Source organism: Stereum hirsutum (assembly GCF_000264905.1).
Source record: "Stereum hirsutum FP-91666 SS1 unplaced genomic scaffold STEHIscaffold_2, whole genome shotgun sequence".
NCBI lineage: Eukaryota > Fungi > Basidiomycota > Agaricomycetes > Russulales > Stereaceae > Stereum > Stereum hirsutum.
The window spans coordinates 257,727-275,673 of NW_006763132.1; the positions used below are offsets into that span (position 1 = coordinate 257,727).

Below are 17,947 nucleotides of genomic sequence, written 5' to 3' on the forward strand. Positions count from 1 at the left end.
GTTGGTCACCACCACCACCACCACCGCTGGCATCCTCTAGAGTCTAGCCTCTCTTACCACGATTAAGCAGCTATGTATCTATGTCCATGCTCGCCAACAAAGACCGTTCTCATGAGGAATGTGACTGATAGATCCCACTGCCGTCTTTGGGGCACATTTTTGGCTCTCGCCGGCCCAAGCTCTTCTACTCGCCTTTTATACATGACTAGGATGTCCTTGCATGTCGCAGCGTATATCGTTGTCACGATCCTTGTTCCAATTCACGGGTACATTGCGTATTTTTCGACTGTTTCACTAGACTGGGCGGACAAATGAATTCTAACGGTGCGTGCACAAATAAAAGGCAAGGTCATCCCGACGGCAACAAAGGAGCTTCTGCTTATAGTACATTTGAATTTCGCCTAGGGCGCAGTCTATAAACTGGCACCAGGTCCGTGCGCATTCATCTTCATCACCCATATCTGCTCATCTTGCTTCCAATCTCCCATCATTGTCAACAATAATGCCTGTGCCTGTTACCTCTACCTCTTCGCCCACTTCACGAAAACCGAAGTGCTCGAAGCGACATTCGAAGCCTACTTCATCGACGTCCCATTGGCGCAAAACGGCCGAGACGGAGATTATCAGTCTCGACTCGGAACGTTTCACCAGCGACAGCTCTGACTCTTTCAACGCAGAGCGCATGCGCTGTCAGTAGAAGTACTCGTGCGCTCTGCATTGACGACAATCATCAGAACGACTTCGAGGGGCACATCGTCAATCATCCTGTCGAAAAGTTCCACATACTTAGATCTCGGGGACGCCACGCTCGAAAAGAGGACACCGATCGTGGGATAATGGAGACCGACGAGACTGATACAATTCCGTCGATCGCTAGAGCGGGGTTATGGCTGGAGGAAAGCAGGGCGTCGTCATCGGTGCGTTTGTCTCCTATAACCACTTGGAGAGCGTTACTTGTGGTGCTCTCGATTTTCTGCGTGGTGCGAAGAAAAAGCAGGATAGCCGAATAGTTATTTTGCTGTTGTTGATCTATCGTTTGCATCTTTCATACCAGTCTCCACCGGCCCGCCTCTTCAGTAAACACATCTCCGATACTATTTTCTTGCTTTGTACCTGGACCTCGTCCACTCCCAAGTAGTTGAGGCACAACTGCCCGCCACAACGACACATCAATCGGTGCGTGGACGACTACAACTAGGTTATGCCGCCCATCCCTGATAGCAGCCTTGTCGCGACCATCTTGAGCCTGGTCGCAGAAGAGAGGAACGACGCAGACAGAACGACCAGCTCCCCGACATAAGCGGCCACTTATGGGGAACCATCTTATCGAGGTGCTACGGCGGATTCGAACGAACACCACCATGAACGGCAGACGGGTCCATCTCGCTTTGCTGTCGAATACCTGATGACTTCGCGAATGCACGACATAGAGGAGAACACAGGATAAAACTCTTCGTGGTCTTACAGAGGAGGCGGTTGTTCTGAGGAAGAAGGTGCGGGATTGAAACACGGAGCGGCGGCCTTGGAGCGCTGCGTTCACAGAGAGGTATAGACTTCTGGCTACGACCGTGTCGAGGTCAATGGGGGTTAATTCTTATATCATGACATATTGATTTTGTGCTAATCATTGCTTCATTGTTAGCTCCTTTCTCCAGCCCCAAAATCGAGGAATCGTCTAGACTGGTGACCGAGCCTGAAAATGTGACGGCTTCGCGAGTACCTGGAATCGTCGGTGAGTACGCCACGATCCTTGTTATGGACACAATAGAGTATGACTCATATCATGGTATTGAACATATTACGGCGCAAATTGTCTCGCGGATTGGTGCCACCCAGATGGAGATGGTGCCGGCATGATGCGCTGTCCATTGTTTGAATTCATGAGGAGAAGGCGATGCCAGTTTCGATCTGGTATGATTTCGTACTAGTACACGAGCGTGATGTCGAATTCCCACTTGATTTCATTCAGTTTGACGAGTTCGCCTCATTTAGTTTGTGTGTCCCGGAACAAGATGCAGATACCAATGCTAATTATTCGTCGTGTTCGTAACCACGCAGGTTGAACTGATCGCACTCATGGTGGAGTGACCCACGTCTTTACGATTTAGTGCACGTGTCGACAACAGCACATCGCTGTGGCCTTCGAAGTTTAGCAAGTCATTTCCCTGCATATGTATCATTGTTACGTTCAAAAATACTCCGTGTCATGCATGTCCTTTCTAGATCAGTTTCAAGTAACGATTCGGGGAGTTAGGGGAGATCAAGTGATTGATTGTTTCGTGCTCCAGAGTCCACATGCGGAGACTTCGAATTTCCGTATGTGCTCTGAGCCATCAATCAATTAGTGTTCACTCTTTCACCCATATCAGAATGCTGGGATACTATCTGATGCTGGGCGAGATGTCCATCATGGTCAGTGCTTTATATCCCGCTCTGTAATGATTTCCGCCCTCAACACCGTTCTATCATGCCATCCCTCGGCGACACTCTCGGTGCAATCGAGTTTGGAGTCTTTTTTGCAGCAATATTGTACGGAGTATTACTCGTGCAAGTCTACAACTATTACCAGCAGCACTTCAACGACGGGGTATGGGTCAAGAGTCTGGTAAAGTCCTTTCCTTTTTGCGTCATACAATATATGATCTCAGTGAGGTCTTCGTTTATCGCAATAGTTGTATTTAGTACTGTAAGTTGTAACATAAGGACGAGTCCCTTGCATGGCTATGAACTGACCATTCATAGGTTGATTGAAACTACTCATATGGCATTCATCACCGTCTATGTCTATATTGTCACCGTCGAGTACTATGGCGTGGTCTCCGCCAACGGGACTTTTGCTTGGACTAAATATGTATGGCCACTAGCGTTCTCGGTCACCCTTGCCAATCTCAGTAGTGCGCTTGTCCAGGTGTGTTGATTTCAATAGGAAGTCCGGGTATCTTGCTAGACTGCTGACTTGGGGACTCAGGGTTTTTTTTCTTACCGAATGTATAGACTATCTATGCGGTGGTACCTCCCTCTATTCTCGTGGACTTTCATTACTCTTCGATTGGTAGGAGCCATTGCTGCCAGCATCGTCGCTACCAGCAGCGGAGACCTTCTCTCGTTTTTCGTGGACCATCAACTCTTGATTCTTCTGGGTCAGAGTGCTGGTCTTATCGTCGACATTTTCAACACCATCTGTCTTTGCATTCTTCTTTGGTACCATCAAAATGTGTCCAACAAGTAGGCCTCTCTCTAGATTGATAAACGCACGGGCTCATTATATTAAACAGGAACCGGGGAACCATCGACAAGTTAATCTTATGGACCATTGGTACGCGTTCCTTCTCGTTAACGTTTACATCTGTTCAACGATGTCATGGAACAGAGACAGGTCTGATCACCAGGTATTGTATCTTAAGACGTTCAAACAAACATCATGTTTTAACTTCCTATATTTACAGCATCTGCTCTACAATAATGATCATCCTCGTGAGTAATTACCTCGTGTTGTCTTCGATCCATATTCATTTATTTACTATGCTTATGTACTGTCTTTCTGGGTAGATACGTAGAGTACTATCAAATGGTCGGTGCAGTAAACAACTATCCCTTATGCATTCTCATCGAGACTCTCCCTCCAGCAATCTGGACGGTCTTCATGTTGATCACTGCAAGATGTAAGTTCTCAATTCTTGCTTCTCGGAGTGCACATTGAGTAAACCAGTTCATACAGTATATTCAAATAGTCTCATGGCAACGTACGATGATTTCCTGGACTCTCGATGCGTATGCTCACCGTTCGATGACAATCAGCCTCAATGGTCGATCTTCGCTTCTGCAGTCGGTCAAGGTTATTACCACTAAAGAACTCACCGCCGCAGCCTTGCAAGGAAACCCGAGCACAGGAGTGAGTTCTCTGCCGTATTTCCACGATTTTCGGCTGATAGATATACTAGCACGCTATAGAGGTTCATGTCGACATACATCACGATGGTTCCGGAAGAATGGTGGTGAGACCAAGACATCGATAACGCCAAATTAGCGACGACACTTACATACTTGGACTGAAATAACAGGGCCCTGGACAGCATTCTGACATTGAACTTGGTAGCCTTCATCGAGATGGATCAAATGAGACGAAATGAGGCCGTTCTCGCTATACAAGCACTTCAAGAATGCCTATGACCAATCACGATTCGGTGACATACTTAGATGCTAAATAAGAACTGTATTCATATGTATGAGGCGACAATTAGAGACATCTCACGATGTTCATGGAGCTGGACAGACGTACTATACTAGGAGAGGCCGTCCCAGCTGAAAGTTCCCGCTGCGCTCAGTACGAACTTATGCACAAGCAGCCGGGGTAACCTCAAAGGAGGGTTATGTATATGTACATATCCGCAGAGGTGAGCCCATCGCAAGGTTGGACTTTGGAAGAGGCGTTTTGGAAGGCGGGAAATATAAAACGTAGGTGATTGTGGAACAGAAACATGAATGAAGTAGAACATCGATTCTCTGCGATAAGTTAACTTACAATGCGATACTGATGCTGACTAAGTTACCTATCACGCGACGAGCTCGAGGCATGTCAGCCACGTGGAAAGGCAAATTCCCGCCGGTGCTTCAGCCGCTGAGCAACCTTCGAGATTGTGTATCCGATGCTTGCTCGCTCACTCCTCCATGTCCCCACTGTCAACTTCAACCTTGTCATAGCCCACACCCTCCACGTTACGTTCTTTCCGTCAGACTACTGGAAATGTACTTACTGCAACCGTTTCTACTCGATGTCTCTCGCCGTCCATAATTTGCAGTCTCCGAGTCGTCGCAATCCCGCTATCTATCTCAGTACCAGAAATCTTTAAAATAGTGAGCATATACTGTCAGTTGCAAAATACAAAGTGAAATCAGCTTCGTACCTTCGCATTTTCCCGCAGACTCGTTGTTTGCGCGCTACGTCGTCGTGGCAACCACGTACCGCCACCCTCTGAACTACTTATGGGACTCAGGGCTCGTCGAACATTCGAAGAATAACGGTTACGCGATGGAGAGGACTGAGACGGTGGCTGAGGACCATCGCATAGAGTGACTAGATGCTTAACATACATCCCAGAACAACCGAGCGTGAGCAGATGCGAGATTTATCGGCGCCCGTGGTTTCTTACCTTTCCACCACCTCGCCCCTTTTCTTTTGATATCTCGCCCAAACTCGTCACGTCTTCCGTTGATTTTATAGGCGCTGATGCCATTGTTCCAGACGTATCAGGCTTAGATTGTACATGGAGTCCTTGATGTGCGAAGGTGTTGTCTGGGAGAAGGTTTTGGTGAGGATTCTGATGCTGGGGTGCGGTCCAGTATATCGGCGTGAATAACGTTCTTGGCTGGGTACCATTTCGGAATACGCGGTGCTTTCTCCCTGCGAAGGATGTTAGCGCGTCCTTTTCCAGTGTCCTGAAGTGATTTCACCCATCCCCCCTCAGCACTGGAACTTTTTGTTCAAGTACATGGAGAGTCAGGACGGGCGATCCTGGTGGTTACCGTCATGACCTGCCCCTTTGCCGTCCATGACCTCTGCTGCTGGGAAGTGATGCACGCAGACGTGTCCACGCAGACCACTACTGTAAGACAGGAGAGCTCTAACGGCTACATATCCTTGTTTTTGGGCGCTACCTGCCTCTGATCGCGCCGGGACGTATACTACTAGGAGACTATTACTATGTGACGGCTTGCAAGGAATCTGGGGTACTGTCTTCTAGATCACGAAGCATCCTTGTCGTCTATATCCACAAACATCAGTCTGTCTATAATGACGGATTTTACATCTTTGCTGTAACCGCATCTGGAAATCGTTGCGTATCGTCAGTCTCGGCAACACGTCCGGTATCATCGCAGTGTATTTCGTCGGCCTTCTCTTCATATCCCGCGCTGTCTTGGACTACATCCAATCATTACGTTCCGCTTCTCCGTCCTCACGCACTGTACAGTTTCCCGGCGTGCTGTACTCATCCGCAGCTCAGGCAGAGAAGCGAGCTGCGCGGCTCACTGTGCTGATCTTGAATACTCCTTCGAACCCTTGTCAGAGATGCGAGGCATGAAGGAGTCGATGGGACGACCGGGAGTCATCCTGGGTGGTAGACCATCATTGACATTTCACTCTGACGTGAATCCATCCGTACCTGATCATTTGTGTAGTCGACCGTATCCGCCTCTCTCTAAGCGCGTGGAAGACTGATGATATTGAGCTCCCGTTCAAGTGGCTCCGTGCAGGAATGGTAGCGCTCTGATACTCGGATTACTACGACCAGTTAGTTCATGCCTCACTCATATACGAGCATATTGCCGGATGGGCAGCATTTTTTGCGCTGTTGAGCAGCACCCCTTCCTATGAATGTTTGACTCGTGCTGACCGAATATCTGCCTACAGAGATATTTGGAAGTCAAGTGCTCGATGATCAAACGTAGCCACGGAAGCGAGCAGTCACTTGGCGGTATGGCGGTTTCCATCCATGGAAACGGAAACGGAGACAATCGAGCATACGGGCCAGGTGCTAGACTGTGCTAACTTGATGAATATCATCCTCTATCGGGTCTCTTCGAAAGACGCCTTCTCCAAGCGTATGATTATTCATGATCAGGAAGAGTTGCATGCTTGCAGCTGATATATCAAAAACATCATTCGCGCTAACCACCCAAAGGCCGTCCAGTACTATATCAGGTGCGACGCATGTATAGAAAACTGATTGTGGCTTTCGATATGGAAACCATATTCAGCCCTACCTTGATCTTGATGCTAAGTACCACCCTTGATCTCACGCGTCCTATTGGGTGGTCAAGTGTAAAGTTTCCTGTGGGATTCCTTTCCAACTTTTCCTGTCCCTCTTCTTCCTCACTCGTCCATCCTCCCAATCCGCTCCTTCTGACTTCTCGAAGTCACAGACCATGGCATCGACACTCGCTCAGCTTGCGATATTGATAAGTGACTCAGTCCAAGTCATTGAGTCTCACTGCGCCACTACAGGGCTCGACGTGCCCAGTCTCGATGCGCCGTTTCATCCATCCTCTGAAGCATTCCGCATGGATCGCACAGTCTCTGAAGCCATTAGTATCATTTCTATCGCAGCAAATCAGCTCAATGCTATACTGCAGCCTCCTCATGTATCTGCCATGCAGATATCCTTAGGTGTACGTATCGTCCAGCGCTATCAGTGATGACTATGCTCACGATTACACTAGCATTACCAGTCTGCCGCAATGCATGCGTTGCTCGAGGGGAACACGGTTGAGATTCTGAGGGAGGCGGGTCCACAGGTGAGATTAAGCATGTTCTTCAAAAATTTGGTACATAATCGTGCTCTAGGGACTTCATGTGGATGAAATATCTTCGAAGAATGGTATTGACTCGAAGAAGCAAGGTTCGTATGCTCTGTATGCAGGTCGTGCGAGATAGGTCTTAACTATTTTGTTCATAGCAAGACTGCTTCGTTATCTCGCGACCAAACTAGTGTTCCGTGAAGTAAGGCCCGACACCTTTGCCAACAATCGCATTTCATCAGTGTTCGACACGGGCAAGTCAACTGATACTCTGCGTCTCAGGTATGTTCCGTATGATCATCGTGGAGCAGACATACCAAACACTTCCCACAGTCCCACAGAGAGAAATGTTGGATTCAACGCTATCATCAATCACGGGTTAGTGCCAACCATGCTCGCCTGAGATTACGTCTCATTTTGTTCTGTCGCAGTCTTGTTGAAGGGATGCTCGCAACGTCATGTCTATCGGAAAACCTCCTCGATCCTTTGACTGCATATTCTGAAGAGCCCACTGCATCGCCATGGAACAGAAGCACAGGCGCTACCGTTCCGTATTGGTCGTACATTCAGCAATCAGGACAAGAGATCCGCTTGCAGCGTTTCAGTAACGCGATGCGCGGAGTGGCCTCCATGTTGCCACGTGACGATATCTTGCACGGTAAGACCGCATCTGGAACTGTATTGTATCGATGCTAATGTGTTTTGTTGAACAAGGGTTTGACTGGACGACTTTACGTGCCGGGGATATCGTTGTAGATGTAGGTTCCGGCGTGGGTGCGACCTCGCTTGTTCTCGCCAAAGCGCATCCTCAGATAAACATCATTTTGCAAGATGAGCAGCCAATTTTGGATGAGGCAATGAGGGTGCGTGGAACTGCCTCTGTTTCGTTGACAAAATCTGACGAGTACGACCTTTAGGTGTGGGACATTGAGTTTCAGGCAGCCATAGAATCTGATCGTGTTCGGATGCAAGGTACGTCTCCGTCCAGCCACGCTCCCATATGATCATTTACATTTCTCCGTTTCATTCTGTAAGCCCACGACTTTTTCACCGATCAACCCGTAAAGAATGCTTCCGTTTTTCTTCTCAAGAATATCATCCACGATTGGTCCGATTCCTATGCTAAGAATATCTTGACTCGTCTCCGCGACGTCGCTACCTCCGATACGAGGCTCCTCCTTGTGGAGAGTCTCATTGAATACGCTTGCAAAGTCTCCCCGCGTGACGTCGACGATCCCACCCAGATTCCTGGTGCAAGTCCTTCTCAGGCTCCAGAGCCATTGCTAGCCAACTTTGGTGATATAAACATCATGCAATACATCACCGACGTGTCGGTACGTCTCCTGAATATAACTCTGCTCTTCCATCGTTGTCATCTATCAGTTTTTCGCTCACTATGGGACCGACCTGACCCTGTTTTTCCCATTCAGATGCTTCTATTGCATAACTCACAGGAGCGAACGATCGGTCATTTTGTCAATTTGTTGGGCGAGAGCGGTTGGAAAATTCGGAACGTTTACAGGCCTAGTAGTTCGTTCCTTCAACAGATTGAGGCTGTTCCTATATGATGACGTTGATGATCAGTGGAAGAATTATGTGCAGTATGTGGTTTTGGTAAGAGAGTGATGACTTTGAGAGCAACAAACGCAGAACGGGGGCGATTGATAGCATTCCAATATAGACTAGACTTTAGTGTAACCGAGTGATTTGTCACGCTTATGAAGCTCCGAGTTCCCATCCACATTGCCTCGACTCGCAGACGAACGTATGAGCAGAGAGGCTCGAGAGGCTTTGATTGTGGATTCTCAGTGCAACAATTGTTTCTGACGCAGTAGCTATTCCAGTCATTGTTTCAGAAATACATCGGACTGCGAGGCGGCCGGGAAGCGACGCATCCAGTTCTGGATTATTGGTGTCAGTTTAATGCTTGTGCATTATTTATTGCGACCCTCGCATGCACCATCATTGTCCTGCGGAGTCAGGGAAGGATGTGTACGGGGTGTGCCCATGTGTGCCATTACTCATGAGTATTAGGCGGATCGTTCATTTTATACATGGGCTGGACAGTAGCAGTTGGTTTCGACTCATTGATGAGCACTGTCTGTTATCCATGGTGTATTCCACCGGTACACAGAATATAAAAATTGATTGACAGAGAGCAGCTTATACAACCTTCTTCCCCGAGTTCGACGCGTCACTTCGAGCTAGATTCACTCATAAATAGCATGATATGCAAAACATGGTACATAGGAGACGGAAGAAGGCTCTCTCTTAATCTTTCCGCAACCCTCGTACAACGAATTCGTATATGTTCTCATGTAAGAGCGTCTTAAACGTCGTGTGCAGAGATCTTCAAGTCGCTCAGACGCGCATTGAGTATCAGAGATAATTTCGTGGATAATATAAACATACCTCATCCGCAGTATACGCACTTCCCGCAACCTCGGGCTTGAGTGGTAGTGCCTTCATACCCAACATATTGTCTTCAAAAGAATGTCCCCTTCGTACGGCCATACTGAGTCTCTGGGCCACATGGCTGTTGCTGGAATCGGGAGCATTGTGAGGCAAATTGACTGTGCTGAGGATATCCGCACTGATGTAGTCGCGTTGGTCCATGTGTCGGCGGAGGCCGACACGGTTGTTGAACGTCACAAGGAGCGCATTGGAGTACCTACTCTTCATAGTCAGGGATCAAAATAGGGGATGGAGTGAGCTAGAACCTACAGTTTTCCGATCACAAGGGTGCTGTAGAGAAATTGAGTTAGATATACTACAGTCTTTGCAAAAACGAAATACACACGGAGTTATGAAATAGAAGTAATGCTAGTGATGTCAGTGCGCGACCAACGTCTGAGGAAATGAAATTGTACCTGTTCCGAGACGAACATGGCTAGCGAGACAATAGCGACACTCGCTGAAAATATTTCTTGTCAGTTTTCCAACTGGATAGGTCTGCGAGGACTGCACCTGTGATAGCATTCGTCTCAACGGTTAGACGGACGATTCTCCCGAAGACATCCTTGGTTGCTGAATGAACCGCATTCCTAGCCCTGTAAAACTGTCAAACAAAATCAATAAGTGGTATGCGCACTATCCGGAAGAAATACCGGTTCGTACCAGGAACGTCATGGTTACTGCAATCATCATATCGGCCAAAGACGCTCCTGCAAGCCATAACTGGGCACACGTGAGATGGGAGAGCTGTGCATACCAGATAAACGTTACTTACATATTGTGGCCCCCGAGCGCCGGTAACATCGGCAAGATTTCCGCGTTTCAAAGCCTACATGCATGCTTCAATGCAATGTCGTCGAACGATATGTTGCCCACTCACAAATGCTGCCCCCCAGATACCACCAGCAGTCTGCGCGACTGAGATCTGACACCACATCATTTATCAATAATACTTTTGATCACCGAAATTGGCCATGAAACGTACCACGGCTATTCCTATGCTCAGAGGCAATAGCGACCTTTGTACCACCCAAATACGGTGACAGTAGAAAAGCTGCACTGCGAGAGAGGATATACTTCCAAGCATAGGAGTATCGACTGGAGATATATATGTGGCCGTCAATTTGTTCAAGTCTCCGAATCCTTGAGCGAACCAGAAGCAAAGGTCGGACATGACCGTGCAAGCTTGTGCCGTCTCAACCAAGTATATTCCGTAGACTGCAACCGTACAACTGAGTGCCTGCCGAGATCAAAGATGATAAAAGAGTATGCTGACCTAGTATCTTGATCCGTTTACTGTCCGTCGGGAACGAAGAGTAGTATATGTCTGTCAAATGTGCATGTCAACACGACCAAGTTATTGCGGATGATATTCGATGCGTATGCTTACAAACTTGTACTGTGAGTATCCCAAATAAAAACCAATTTAAGACTATTCCGACCAACTAGATCAGGTATAAACGATCTCGGTCAATTGTGACAGGAGATATGGTAAGATGATTTTGGATCACCATGGGGATTGTTCTGTGATTTACTAATGAGATAAATATGCACAGCGAAATGAAACAAGGCCACACACAAGTTGCTAATGTCCGGAGGGATGGTGGGAAGTGAAGTAGAGTCGGACATGATGTGGCTCAACAGTGTGTATCAGCAACGCTGGTCCAAATTACCTATAAAGCAACCACTGTAATGTAGGCCTTATATGCGAGGCGCGCGCTAGGTACGTACAGAGGGGTCGCGTCTTCTCATACAGATTAATCAACATCATGGAGCTTGCGCCTCATCAATCATTGAAATGACAGCAAATATGGAAAACGTACGTAGGGCATCGTCCATGGATCGCACATGTCACGGAAAGTGCGATGTTTGGGCGGGATAAAGCACATCGCCTATCGTTTATGGCCTTCACCTCACCATTCGACAATGATCAAGAGCCAAAACTGCGTACCAGTTTTTCTTCCAATGTCCCCCGTTGCTTGTGCACGAATATAGTCATATGCACAGCGACGATATGCAGACAGCACACACGTGTTAAGTCTAAATGAAGTTAGTATCACACTTCATCGATTCATCATTCTTCGCCTTTACTGTTGTGACAAGTTCCGATCCAGCAATTCCAGAGTCGACTATCGGGTATATTTAAGGCTTCAAGATCCCCTGATAGACCTTTCACAAAGGACATGAAACGTATTATTGATTTCTGTAACCATGGGTGACGAAACAGTGACCGAAAACCTTTCGACTTCCCTAAGAGCAGGTCGACGGGCTTTATTCGATCGGCGCTGCCCGCACAAGGTCACGGGCGAGAGTGTAAGGACGTCTGCATGCATCTATGTGCAGTGAATCGACTGCTTCCACGACGTGCAGAAAAGGGAAAAATACCTGCCTTCATACAGAATCAGAATACCGCGTGCCATGGCCCCTTTCAAGTGGGCACCAACCCGACTTCCCCAGTTGGATATTAGTCCACGCCATCTTTCCACCTATTTCATTGGAGCATCAGAAAGACCGGACCATCTGGTATCAATACAAAGGATCCCGATTCCCGATTCAGAAGAATGAGCCACTGGCAGGTCACTCGGTGATGGTGGTGGCACCCGCCATCTTTGCACCCCTTTTGTATGATCGAACAAGAATAGTACACCGACCATTTACGAGTGTTATGTTCGAAAATGCGGATTACACAAAATAGAGCAACCACTCCGAGGTATGCCATTTTCGTTATATAATGGCACACCCGACCTATGCTTCGGCGTCTATGACATTTTCGAATGATGTTTAGCTCCAGGATATAGTCCTGAAATTTTGATTATGTAGTAGAAGCTTGGTGTAAATACCGTACCAGTAATTATGAGCACAGGATATATGCCACACACGTTGCAAGGTAAATGATGTCTCGCAACTTGAACTTGTATCATATAGTCACGAAAAATGGCGTTACCTTCGATATTGCTTCGATTTAGTAGATGTGTGTTACGTCGTACAACAGTTTTGAGACGGAGCACTTTCAATGGAGGACCAGGAAGTGAGTAAACCGTTTTCCTGAAACCCGGAACCGTGTCGGGCGGTCAATAGGGGTTTTATGATACGGCCCCAGAGCTCATTTCCGCCTGGCCAGAGATTGCCCCACCTCGAGCGCCGGCCCCGCATACGACGAAGCCAACAGCGTTCGGGTTATTCCGCCTTAGTTCTCGCATGTTGGTGACAGCACCCCAGCATCTATTATCTTCTATAAACTTCGTGATAGGCAACGTAACTGCTTGGATAGAATCCCGTGAAAAATCTGAAGAAAAACTTGAACAGCCCGAAATAAGGAGTGGACAAAGGGCACTCGATACAGAGCGCGGCGCGAAGCCTCTCGTGGGAGTGTGGAACCAAGCGCCACTTTGATCTCTGGGCTCATAAAACTCTGGCCCCAGGTCATCGAAACGCCCGTATCATAAAACCCCTAATACTACGGGCCACTTCCCTACTGCCCGCCACTGAGATTTCGGCCTCCGCCGGCTAATGCCGATCGCCTCTGACCCAACGTTGACCACCGACAGCCTCCACTTAGCGCTTAGCTTTTACCGACAACCAGCGATGATGCAGATGTCTCACTAGGGCTTATATTCGCCAATGGGAGACCGCTCTCATGAAGAATGTGATCGAGAACCCTCACTATCGTTCTTGAGGCACACGTTCGGCATTTGGGTCCAAGCTCTTCTACTTGCTCGCCTTTTCTCCACGACTCGGATGACCCTGCATGTGGCAGCATACTTATCTCGGTGCCGCGATCCTTGTTCCCATTCCTGAAGTAATGCCACGTATTTCGACACAGTTGTATCGGATTCGGCGGACAAAACACTTCTGACGGTGCGTCAACAGTGCGTGCACGAACAAAAGGCAAGGTGATCCCGACGGCAACAAAGGAGCTTCTGCTTATAGTAAATTTGAATTTCGCTTAGGGTAGTTTATAAACCAGCACCAGGTCCGTGCGCGTTCATTATCAACACCCACATCTACTCATCTCGCTTCCAATCTCCCATCATCGCCAGCAACAATGCCCGTACCTGCCACCTCTACCTCTTCGCCTACTTCGCGCAAACCGAAGAGCTCAAGGCGCTCTAAGCGACGTTCAAAGCTTACTCCATCGACGTCCGATTCGCGGAAAACGGCCGAGAGGGAGATTATCAGTCTCGACTCGGAACATCCTGCCAGCGAAAGCTCTGACTCCTTCAATACCGAGCGCACCAGTACTTTTACTGACCGCACGTTGCCTCTTGGTGCTTACGTTGGACTTGCTCTCCGCTCCCACGATAATCATCAGAACGACTTCGAACGCCACATCGTCAATCATCCTATCGAAGAGTTCCAGATGCATAGATCGCGGGGATGCCACGCTCGGAAAGAGGACACCGAGAGTGGGGTAGTGGAGACCGGCTATTCTGGTGCAATCCGTCGATCTCTAGAGCGGGGTGAGAGCCCAGAGAAAGGCAGGACGTCGTCTTCGGTGCGTTTCTCTCCTATAATCATCTTTAGAGTAATGTTAATGGTTCTCTCCATTTGCTTACTCCGCGGGTCAGGAAGGACATGATCCATATAGTCCCGATACCTCCCTCTCGGTCGTTCCTGTGGCCATACCTATTTCATCATCTCAGCCCGTCATTACCTCTCCTCCTGTATCAGCAGTCTCTGAATGCCCTTCAATCCACGGTTCAAATCACGATGGGACAGAAGACGTTACAGTCCCCATACAGAACATACTCGAACACACGATACAACCAAGCCTAGGCGACCTCTTTCGAGATAGATCGGCGAGTCCACCTCTGGGGCGTCATCATGAAAGTATCCAGGAACATGAAGGAATCCCTAAGAAGACGAAAGAGATCGTAAGACTACAGCACAACCCCCTTCGATGTGAAACTGACGCCTGGTTCTAGGAATCAACACCGTCCTGCCCTCACGTACCCAGAAATGCGCAAGATGCATCTAGTGGCCAGGTTGATGGAGAAGCATCGTCCAAGCATGATCTCGCGAACGGTTTTACCCCGACCTCGTTTGAGACCCTATTTCGTGGCATCTCCATCGTCTCCGGAGAGCCTGGCCCCGAAGACACACCCGCGGAAAACGAGAAGGATGTGATGTCTCTTCGCAATCCGGACGAAGACGGATACACCTTAGAGGAGAAAACCCAGCACGCCGCCACTTCTGGTTCGGGAGAAGTTAAGGATTCCCGGAGTGTGGACAATCATGGTGAAATTGCGGTAAATAATAGCACGGGCCAGGGAGAGGAAGTAGTTGATGCGAGGAATGAGGCGGACAACAGCGTAATTACTCTCATTACTCGCATACACCTTTCACAGTTGTTCATTATATTCTTCATCTTTCCGTACCAGTCTCCACCAGCCCGCCTCTTCAAGAAACACGTCTCCGATAGTTCCCTATTTCGTACCCAGACCTCCCCGCTGGATATACCCTCCACTTCACCCCATCCACGATCCACGAATTTGAGGCACAGCTACCCGCCACAGCGACGCATCAATCGCGATGTGGACGATTCCCACGAGGATCGCCCGTCCTCCTCTGAGAACAGCGCCATCACGGCCATCTTGAGCTGGGCCCCAGAAGAGAGGGACGGCGCAAACTTAGATACTGCGACCAGCACGCTGTACGAAGTAGCTCATCTGGTGGGACCACCACAACCAGGAGCTTTGGCGAATTCGGACGAACACCACCGTGAACGGCCGACTGGATCTCCCTCCGTTCTCGAATATCTGGTGACTTCGAGAATGCACGACCTGGAGGAGAGGATTCGAGCGCAGGATGAAACCATGCGTGATCTCAGGGACGAGGTGGTTGCGTTGAGGAACGAAGCGGCGGCATTGAGGCACGAGGCGGCGGCACTGAATGGGACGATCATTGCGTTAACAGAGAGGGATAGATTTTGGGCTGCGACCATGTCGAGGCCAATGGAGGTTAGTTCTTATTTCATGACACCTGTAACTCGTATTGAAATCATTGGATTACTGCTTCTAGATGTGGTGTCAAGTTTGTGGAACGCACTCGATCGGAGCGCGCTGGAACGGGCAAGGGTTGGGATACATGGCGCAGTGAATCGTGTAAAATAAATATTTGCACATTCTCTTAAATTGAATGACATCGCTAGGAGCAGTCACCCGCCATTCAAAACGATAGATAGCCCCAACTTTATTTTGCGAGTGCGCCAAACACAATATAGACTTGATATAGACGGACCAAACACTCGCTCCTTGGGATAAAAAAATCCCACGCGAGGTCGTTTTGATGCTTCCCTTTGACAACGGACAGGGTTGCGAGATCCTCTCCCGCAGGATCGGGAGTTGTTTGGTTCATCTATATTGATGTTTGGTGCACTCGCGGAAAGTCGAGGGCTATCTATCGATATGAAAGCCGCTGTAACTCAGTATTGGTATGCGTCACAGTGGGGACGGAGTCACCAGGGTTGAGTACTGAGTACTCTACGTGTGTGCGCACAATGTGGCCCAATTCTTGCCCAGTGGCGTGTCCATTCGGAAAATCCCGAAAGCCACCACTAGGTTCGAGAGTTTTCTCCGTCGCTTGGACCGTAACCATCTTCATAAGTCACCGCCAGGCGAACCTCCAGCTTGACCTGCGTCCGTACCTCCTTCGAAAACATTAGCTTGTTAGATAACTTTCTCCTCTATGAAACACGATCTTACCATGTACTGATCATTTTCTCTTCGACTTCTGTAGCATCCCCGCCAACCATGCCCACAGGCTTCGAACTCTTTCAACAGGCTGAGATGGAGTACCAACTTCGTGGCAACGCACACGCTGCCATGGATTTGTATGTCTCTTCCATCAAACAAATCGTTCAGCGCGAAAACCCCGTTACTCGTTTCCCCACGTCCATGCTGACCCAGATGGCAGCCCAAGCCAACGATTTCCCCGAACAGATTCTCGGTACGGTTTGGCGTAACTTCGTTGGGTTCTTCAGGGACCCCAACATGGGATTCACGAAGGAGAATAAGCCCGAGGCATGGAAGTTGTTGGAGGCGTTTAGGCCAGGGAAGGTCGAGGTGGACGGAGTTGCGGGCATCACCGGAAGGTTCGAGAGGTTTGGAAGGACAGATGAAGGAAAGGCGCTTCTCAAGGGGATGCAGGTCACAGCTGGGCTCACTCTGGGGCTCCTGGCTTGGGATAGAAAGGATCGCGCGACGGCGGCGAAGAGGTACAAGGAAGCACTCGATCTTGCGGCCACATATGCCCCTTTCAACGATAAGGCCTGCGCCCGTACACCGTTGGACCGTTACGTCTCGAGCGACGTGCAGGACACGAAGGATAACTTGGCGATTCTGGTGAAGAATGACGAGGTGAATGCCGAGCTTGTGAAAGAGTTGGCCGGTGCGTTTGGAGTGGCGGAAGTGTTAGGGATGGATGGGGTGGGTGGTGCACCTGGGAGAAAGACGAGCTATCCAGTGCCGAACGTGAGGTTGGAAAAGGATGGTTCTATGGTCCAGGAGGATGTCTTCACCTTTGCGACTGATGCGTGCAACTCGTGCGGTAAACGGGGCGTCAAACTCGAACGATGCAGCAGGTGCAGGAAGGCTTGGTGTAAGTCATCCTCTCGACCTCATGACTATTGATGATCCAGACTAAACACGATCCGCGTCCTTAGATTGCAGTAAAGAATGCCAGACCAAGGATTGGAAGTACGTCCGCATGCCTCTTCTTTTTCTATTCTTTCCCTCTTTCATCATTAACTTACGAACGCCTGACAACAGAATTGGACACAAGGCGAACTGCAACAGGGCCACCTGAACATTTGTTCTGCTGTTGTAGCAGCTGTGTCTGCCAGTCTGTCGCGACGACCCGATGGTCGTGCTTGATTGGTTGAACAAAAGGAGGGTCTTACGCTTTTGTATTCACAAATCGCTATCAAGCGGACGTTGAATGAGCTTTGCGCTCTCACCTGTTATGTCTTGCTCTCTTTTGCTATCTTTTTCCTGGTTGTATGAACGGCACCTTGTCCCTACCATCGATGCAATTGACTCTCACTTCGTCTCAAAACTTCGGTTTCGCACATCCCTGTTACGTCAACAGCTACGACTTGGAGGCCGTTTGCACCACGACGGCGGTTTCCGGTGAAGACTAGCTCACTCTGGAAGACACCCTTTGCCTAGGAGCCGGCCCAGTTTTGCACGGCAATGCT

At 48.9% G+C, this 17,947-nt stretch overlaps 7 protein-coding genes across 7 annotated transcripts; 4 read left to right on the forward strand and 3 right to left on the reverse strand.

The window, feature by feature from the left end:
• Positions 1-1,214: 1,214 nt before the first annotated feature.
• STEHIDRAFT_117936 (uncharacterized protein) lies at positions 1,215-1,867 on the reverse strand. The gene is made up of 3 exons (XM_007299493.1): positions 1,837-1,867; positions 1,643-1,732; positions 1,215-1,576 (listed from the first exon to the last, which is right to left on the reverse strand). Exons 1-3 carry the CDS (start codon positions 1,853-1,855, stop codon positions 1,335-1,337), a joined length of 351 nt encoding a protein of 116 aa, XP_007299555.1. The 5' UTR covers positions 1,856-1,867; the 3' UTR covers positions 1,215-1,334.
• Positions 1,868-2,467: 600 nt separating this feature from the next.
• STEHIDRAFT_152335 (uncharacterized protein) lies at positions 2,468-3,229 on the forward strand (the record flags this gene model as incomplete). Its single annotated transcript, XM_007299494.1, has 4 exons — positions 2,468-2,605; positions 2,673-2,686; positions 2,743-2,908; positions 2,969-3,229. 4 exons carry the CDS (start codon positions 2,468-2,470, stop codon positions 3,227-3,229), a joined length of 579 nt encoding a protein of 192 aa, XP_007299556.1.
• A 1,347-nt stretch (positions 3,230-4,576) lies between these two features.
• On the reverse strand, positions 4,577-6,108 carry STEHIDRAFT_107399 (uncharacterized protein; the record flags this gene model as incomplete). Its single annotated transcript, XM_007299495.1, is given in 8 exon segments — positions 4,577-4,735; positions 4,755-4,844; positions 4,905-5,051; positions 5,151-5,324; positions 5,359-5,467; positions 5,701-5,762; positions 5,806-5,824; positions 6,029-6,108. The coding sequence occupies 8 exon segments, from the start codon at positions 6,106-6,108 to the stop codon at positions 4,577-4,579; spliced, it is 840 nt and encodes a 279-aa protein (XP_007299557.1).
• Positions 6,109-6,924: 816 nt separating this feature from the next.
• Positions 6,925-8,864, forward strand: STEHIDRAFT_107400 (O-methyltransferase; the record flags this gene model as incomplete). Its single annotated transcript, XM_007299496.1, has 10 exons — positions 6,925-7,167; positions 7,219-7,293; positions 7,343-7,397; positions 7,455-7,578; positions 7,630-7,674; positions 7,728-7,954; positions 8,011-8,159; positions 8,214-8,268; positions 8,332-8,630; positions 8,727-8,864. 10 exons carry the CDS (start codon positions 6,925-6,927, stop codon positions 8,862-8,864), a joined length of 1,410 nt encoding a protein of 469 aa, XP_007299558.1.
• A 1,919-nt stretch (positions 8,865-10,783) lies between these two features.
• Positions 10,784-11,195, reverse strand: STEHIDRAFT_41812 (uncharacterized protein; the record flags this gene model as incomplete). The annotated part of the gene is made up of 3 exons (XM_007299171.1): positions 10,784-10,968; positions 11,027-11,077; positions 11,141-11,195. Coding segments are annotated over 3 exons (291 nt in total), but the record flags the coding sequence as incomplete, so codon positions are not given.
• Positions 11,196-13,795: 2,600 nt separating this feature from the next.
• On the forward strand, positions 13,796-15,849 carry STEHIDRAFT_127755 (uncharacterized protein; the record flags this gene model as incomplete). The annotated part of the gene is made up of 5 exons (XM_007299497.1): positions 13,796-14,245; positions 14,319-14,624; positions 14,676-15,062; positions 15,132-15,710; positions 15,772-15,849. 5 exons carry the CDS (start codon positions 13,796-13,798, stop codon positions 15,847-15,849), a joined length of 1,800 nt encoding a protein of 599 aa, XP_007299559.1.
• Positions 15,850-16,365: 516 nt separating this feature from the next.
• On the forward strand, positions 16,366-17,793 carry STEHIDRAFT_72241 (uncharacterized protein). Its single transcript, XM_007299355.1, has 4 exons — positions 16,366-16,417; positions 16,489-17,349; positions 17,414-17,447; positions 17,520-17,793. The coding sequence occupies exons 2-4, from the start codon at positions 16,503-16,505 to the stop codon at positions 17,554-17,556; spliced, it is 918 nt and encodes a 305-aa protein (XP_007299417.1). The 5' UTR covers positions 16,366-16,417; positions 16,489-16,502; the 3' UTR covers positions 17,557-17,793.
• The last annotated feature ends 154 nt before the right edge of the window (positions 17,794-17,947 follow it).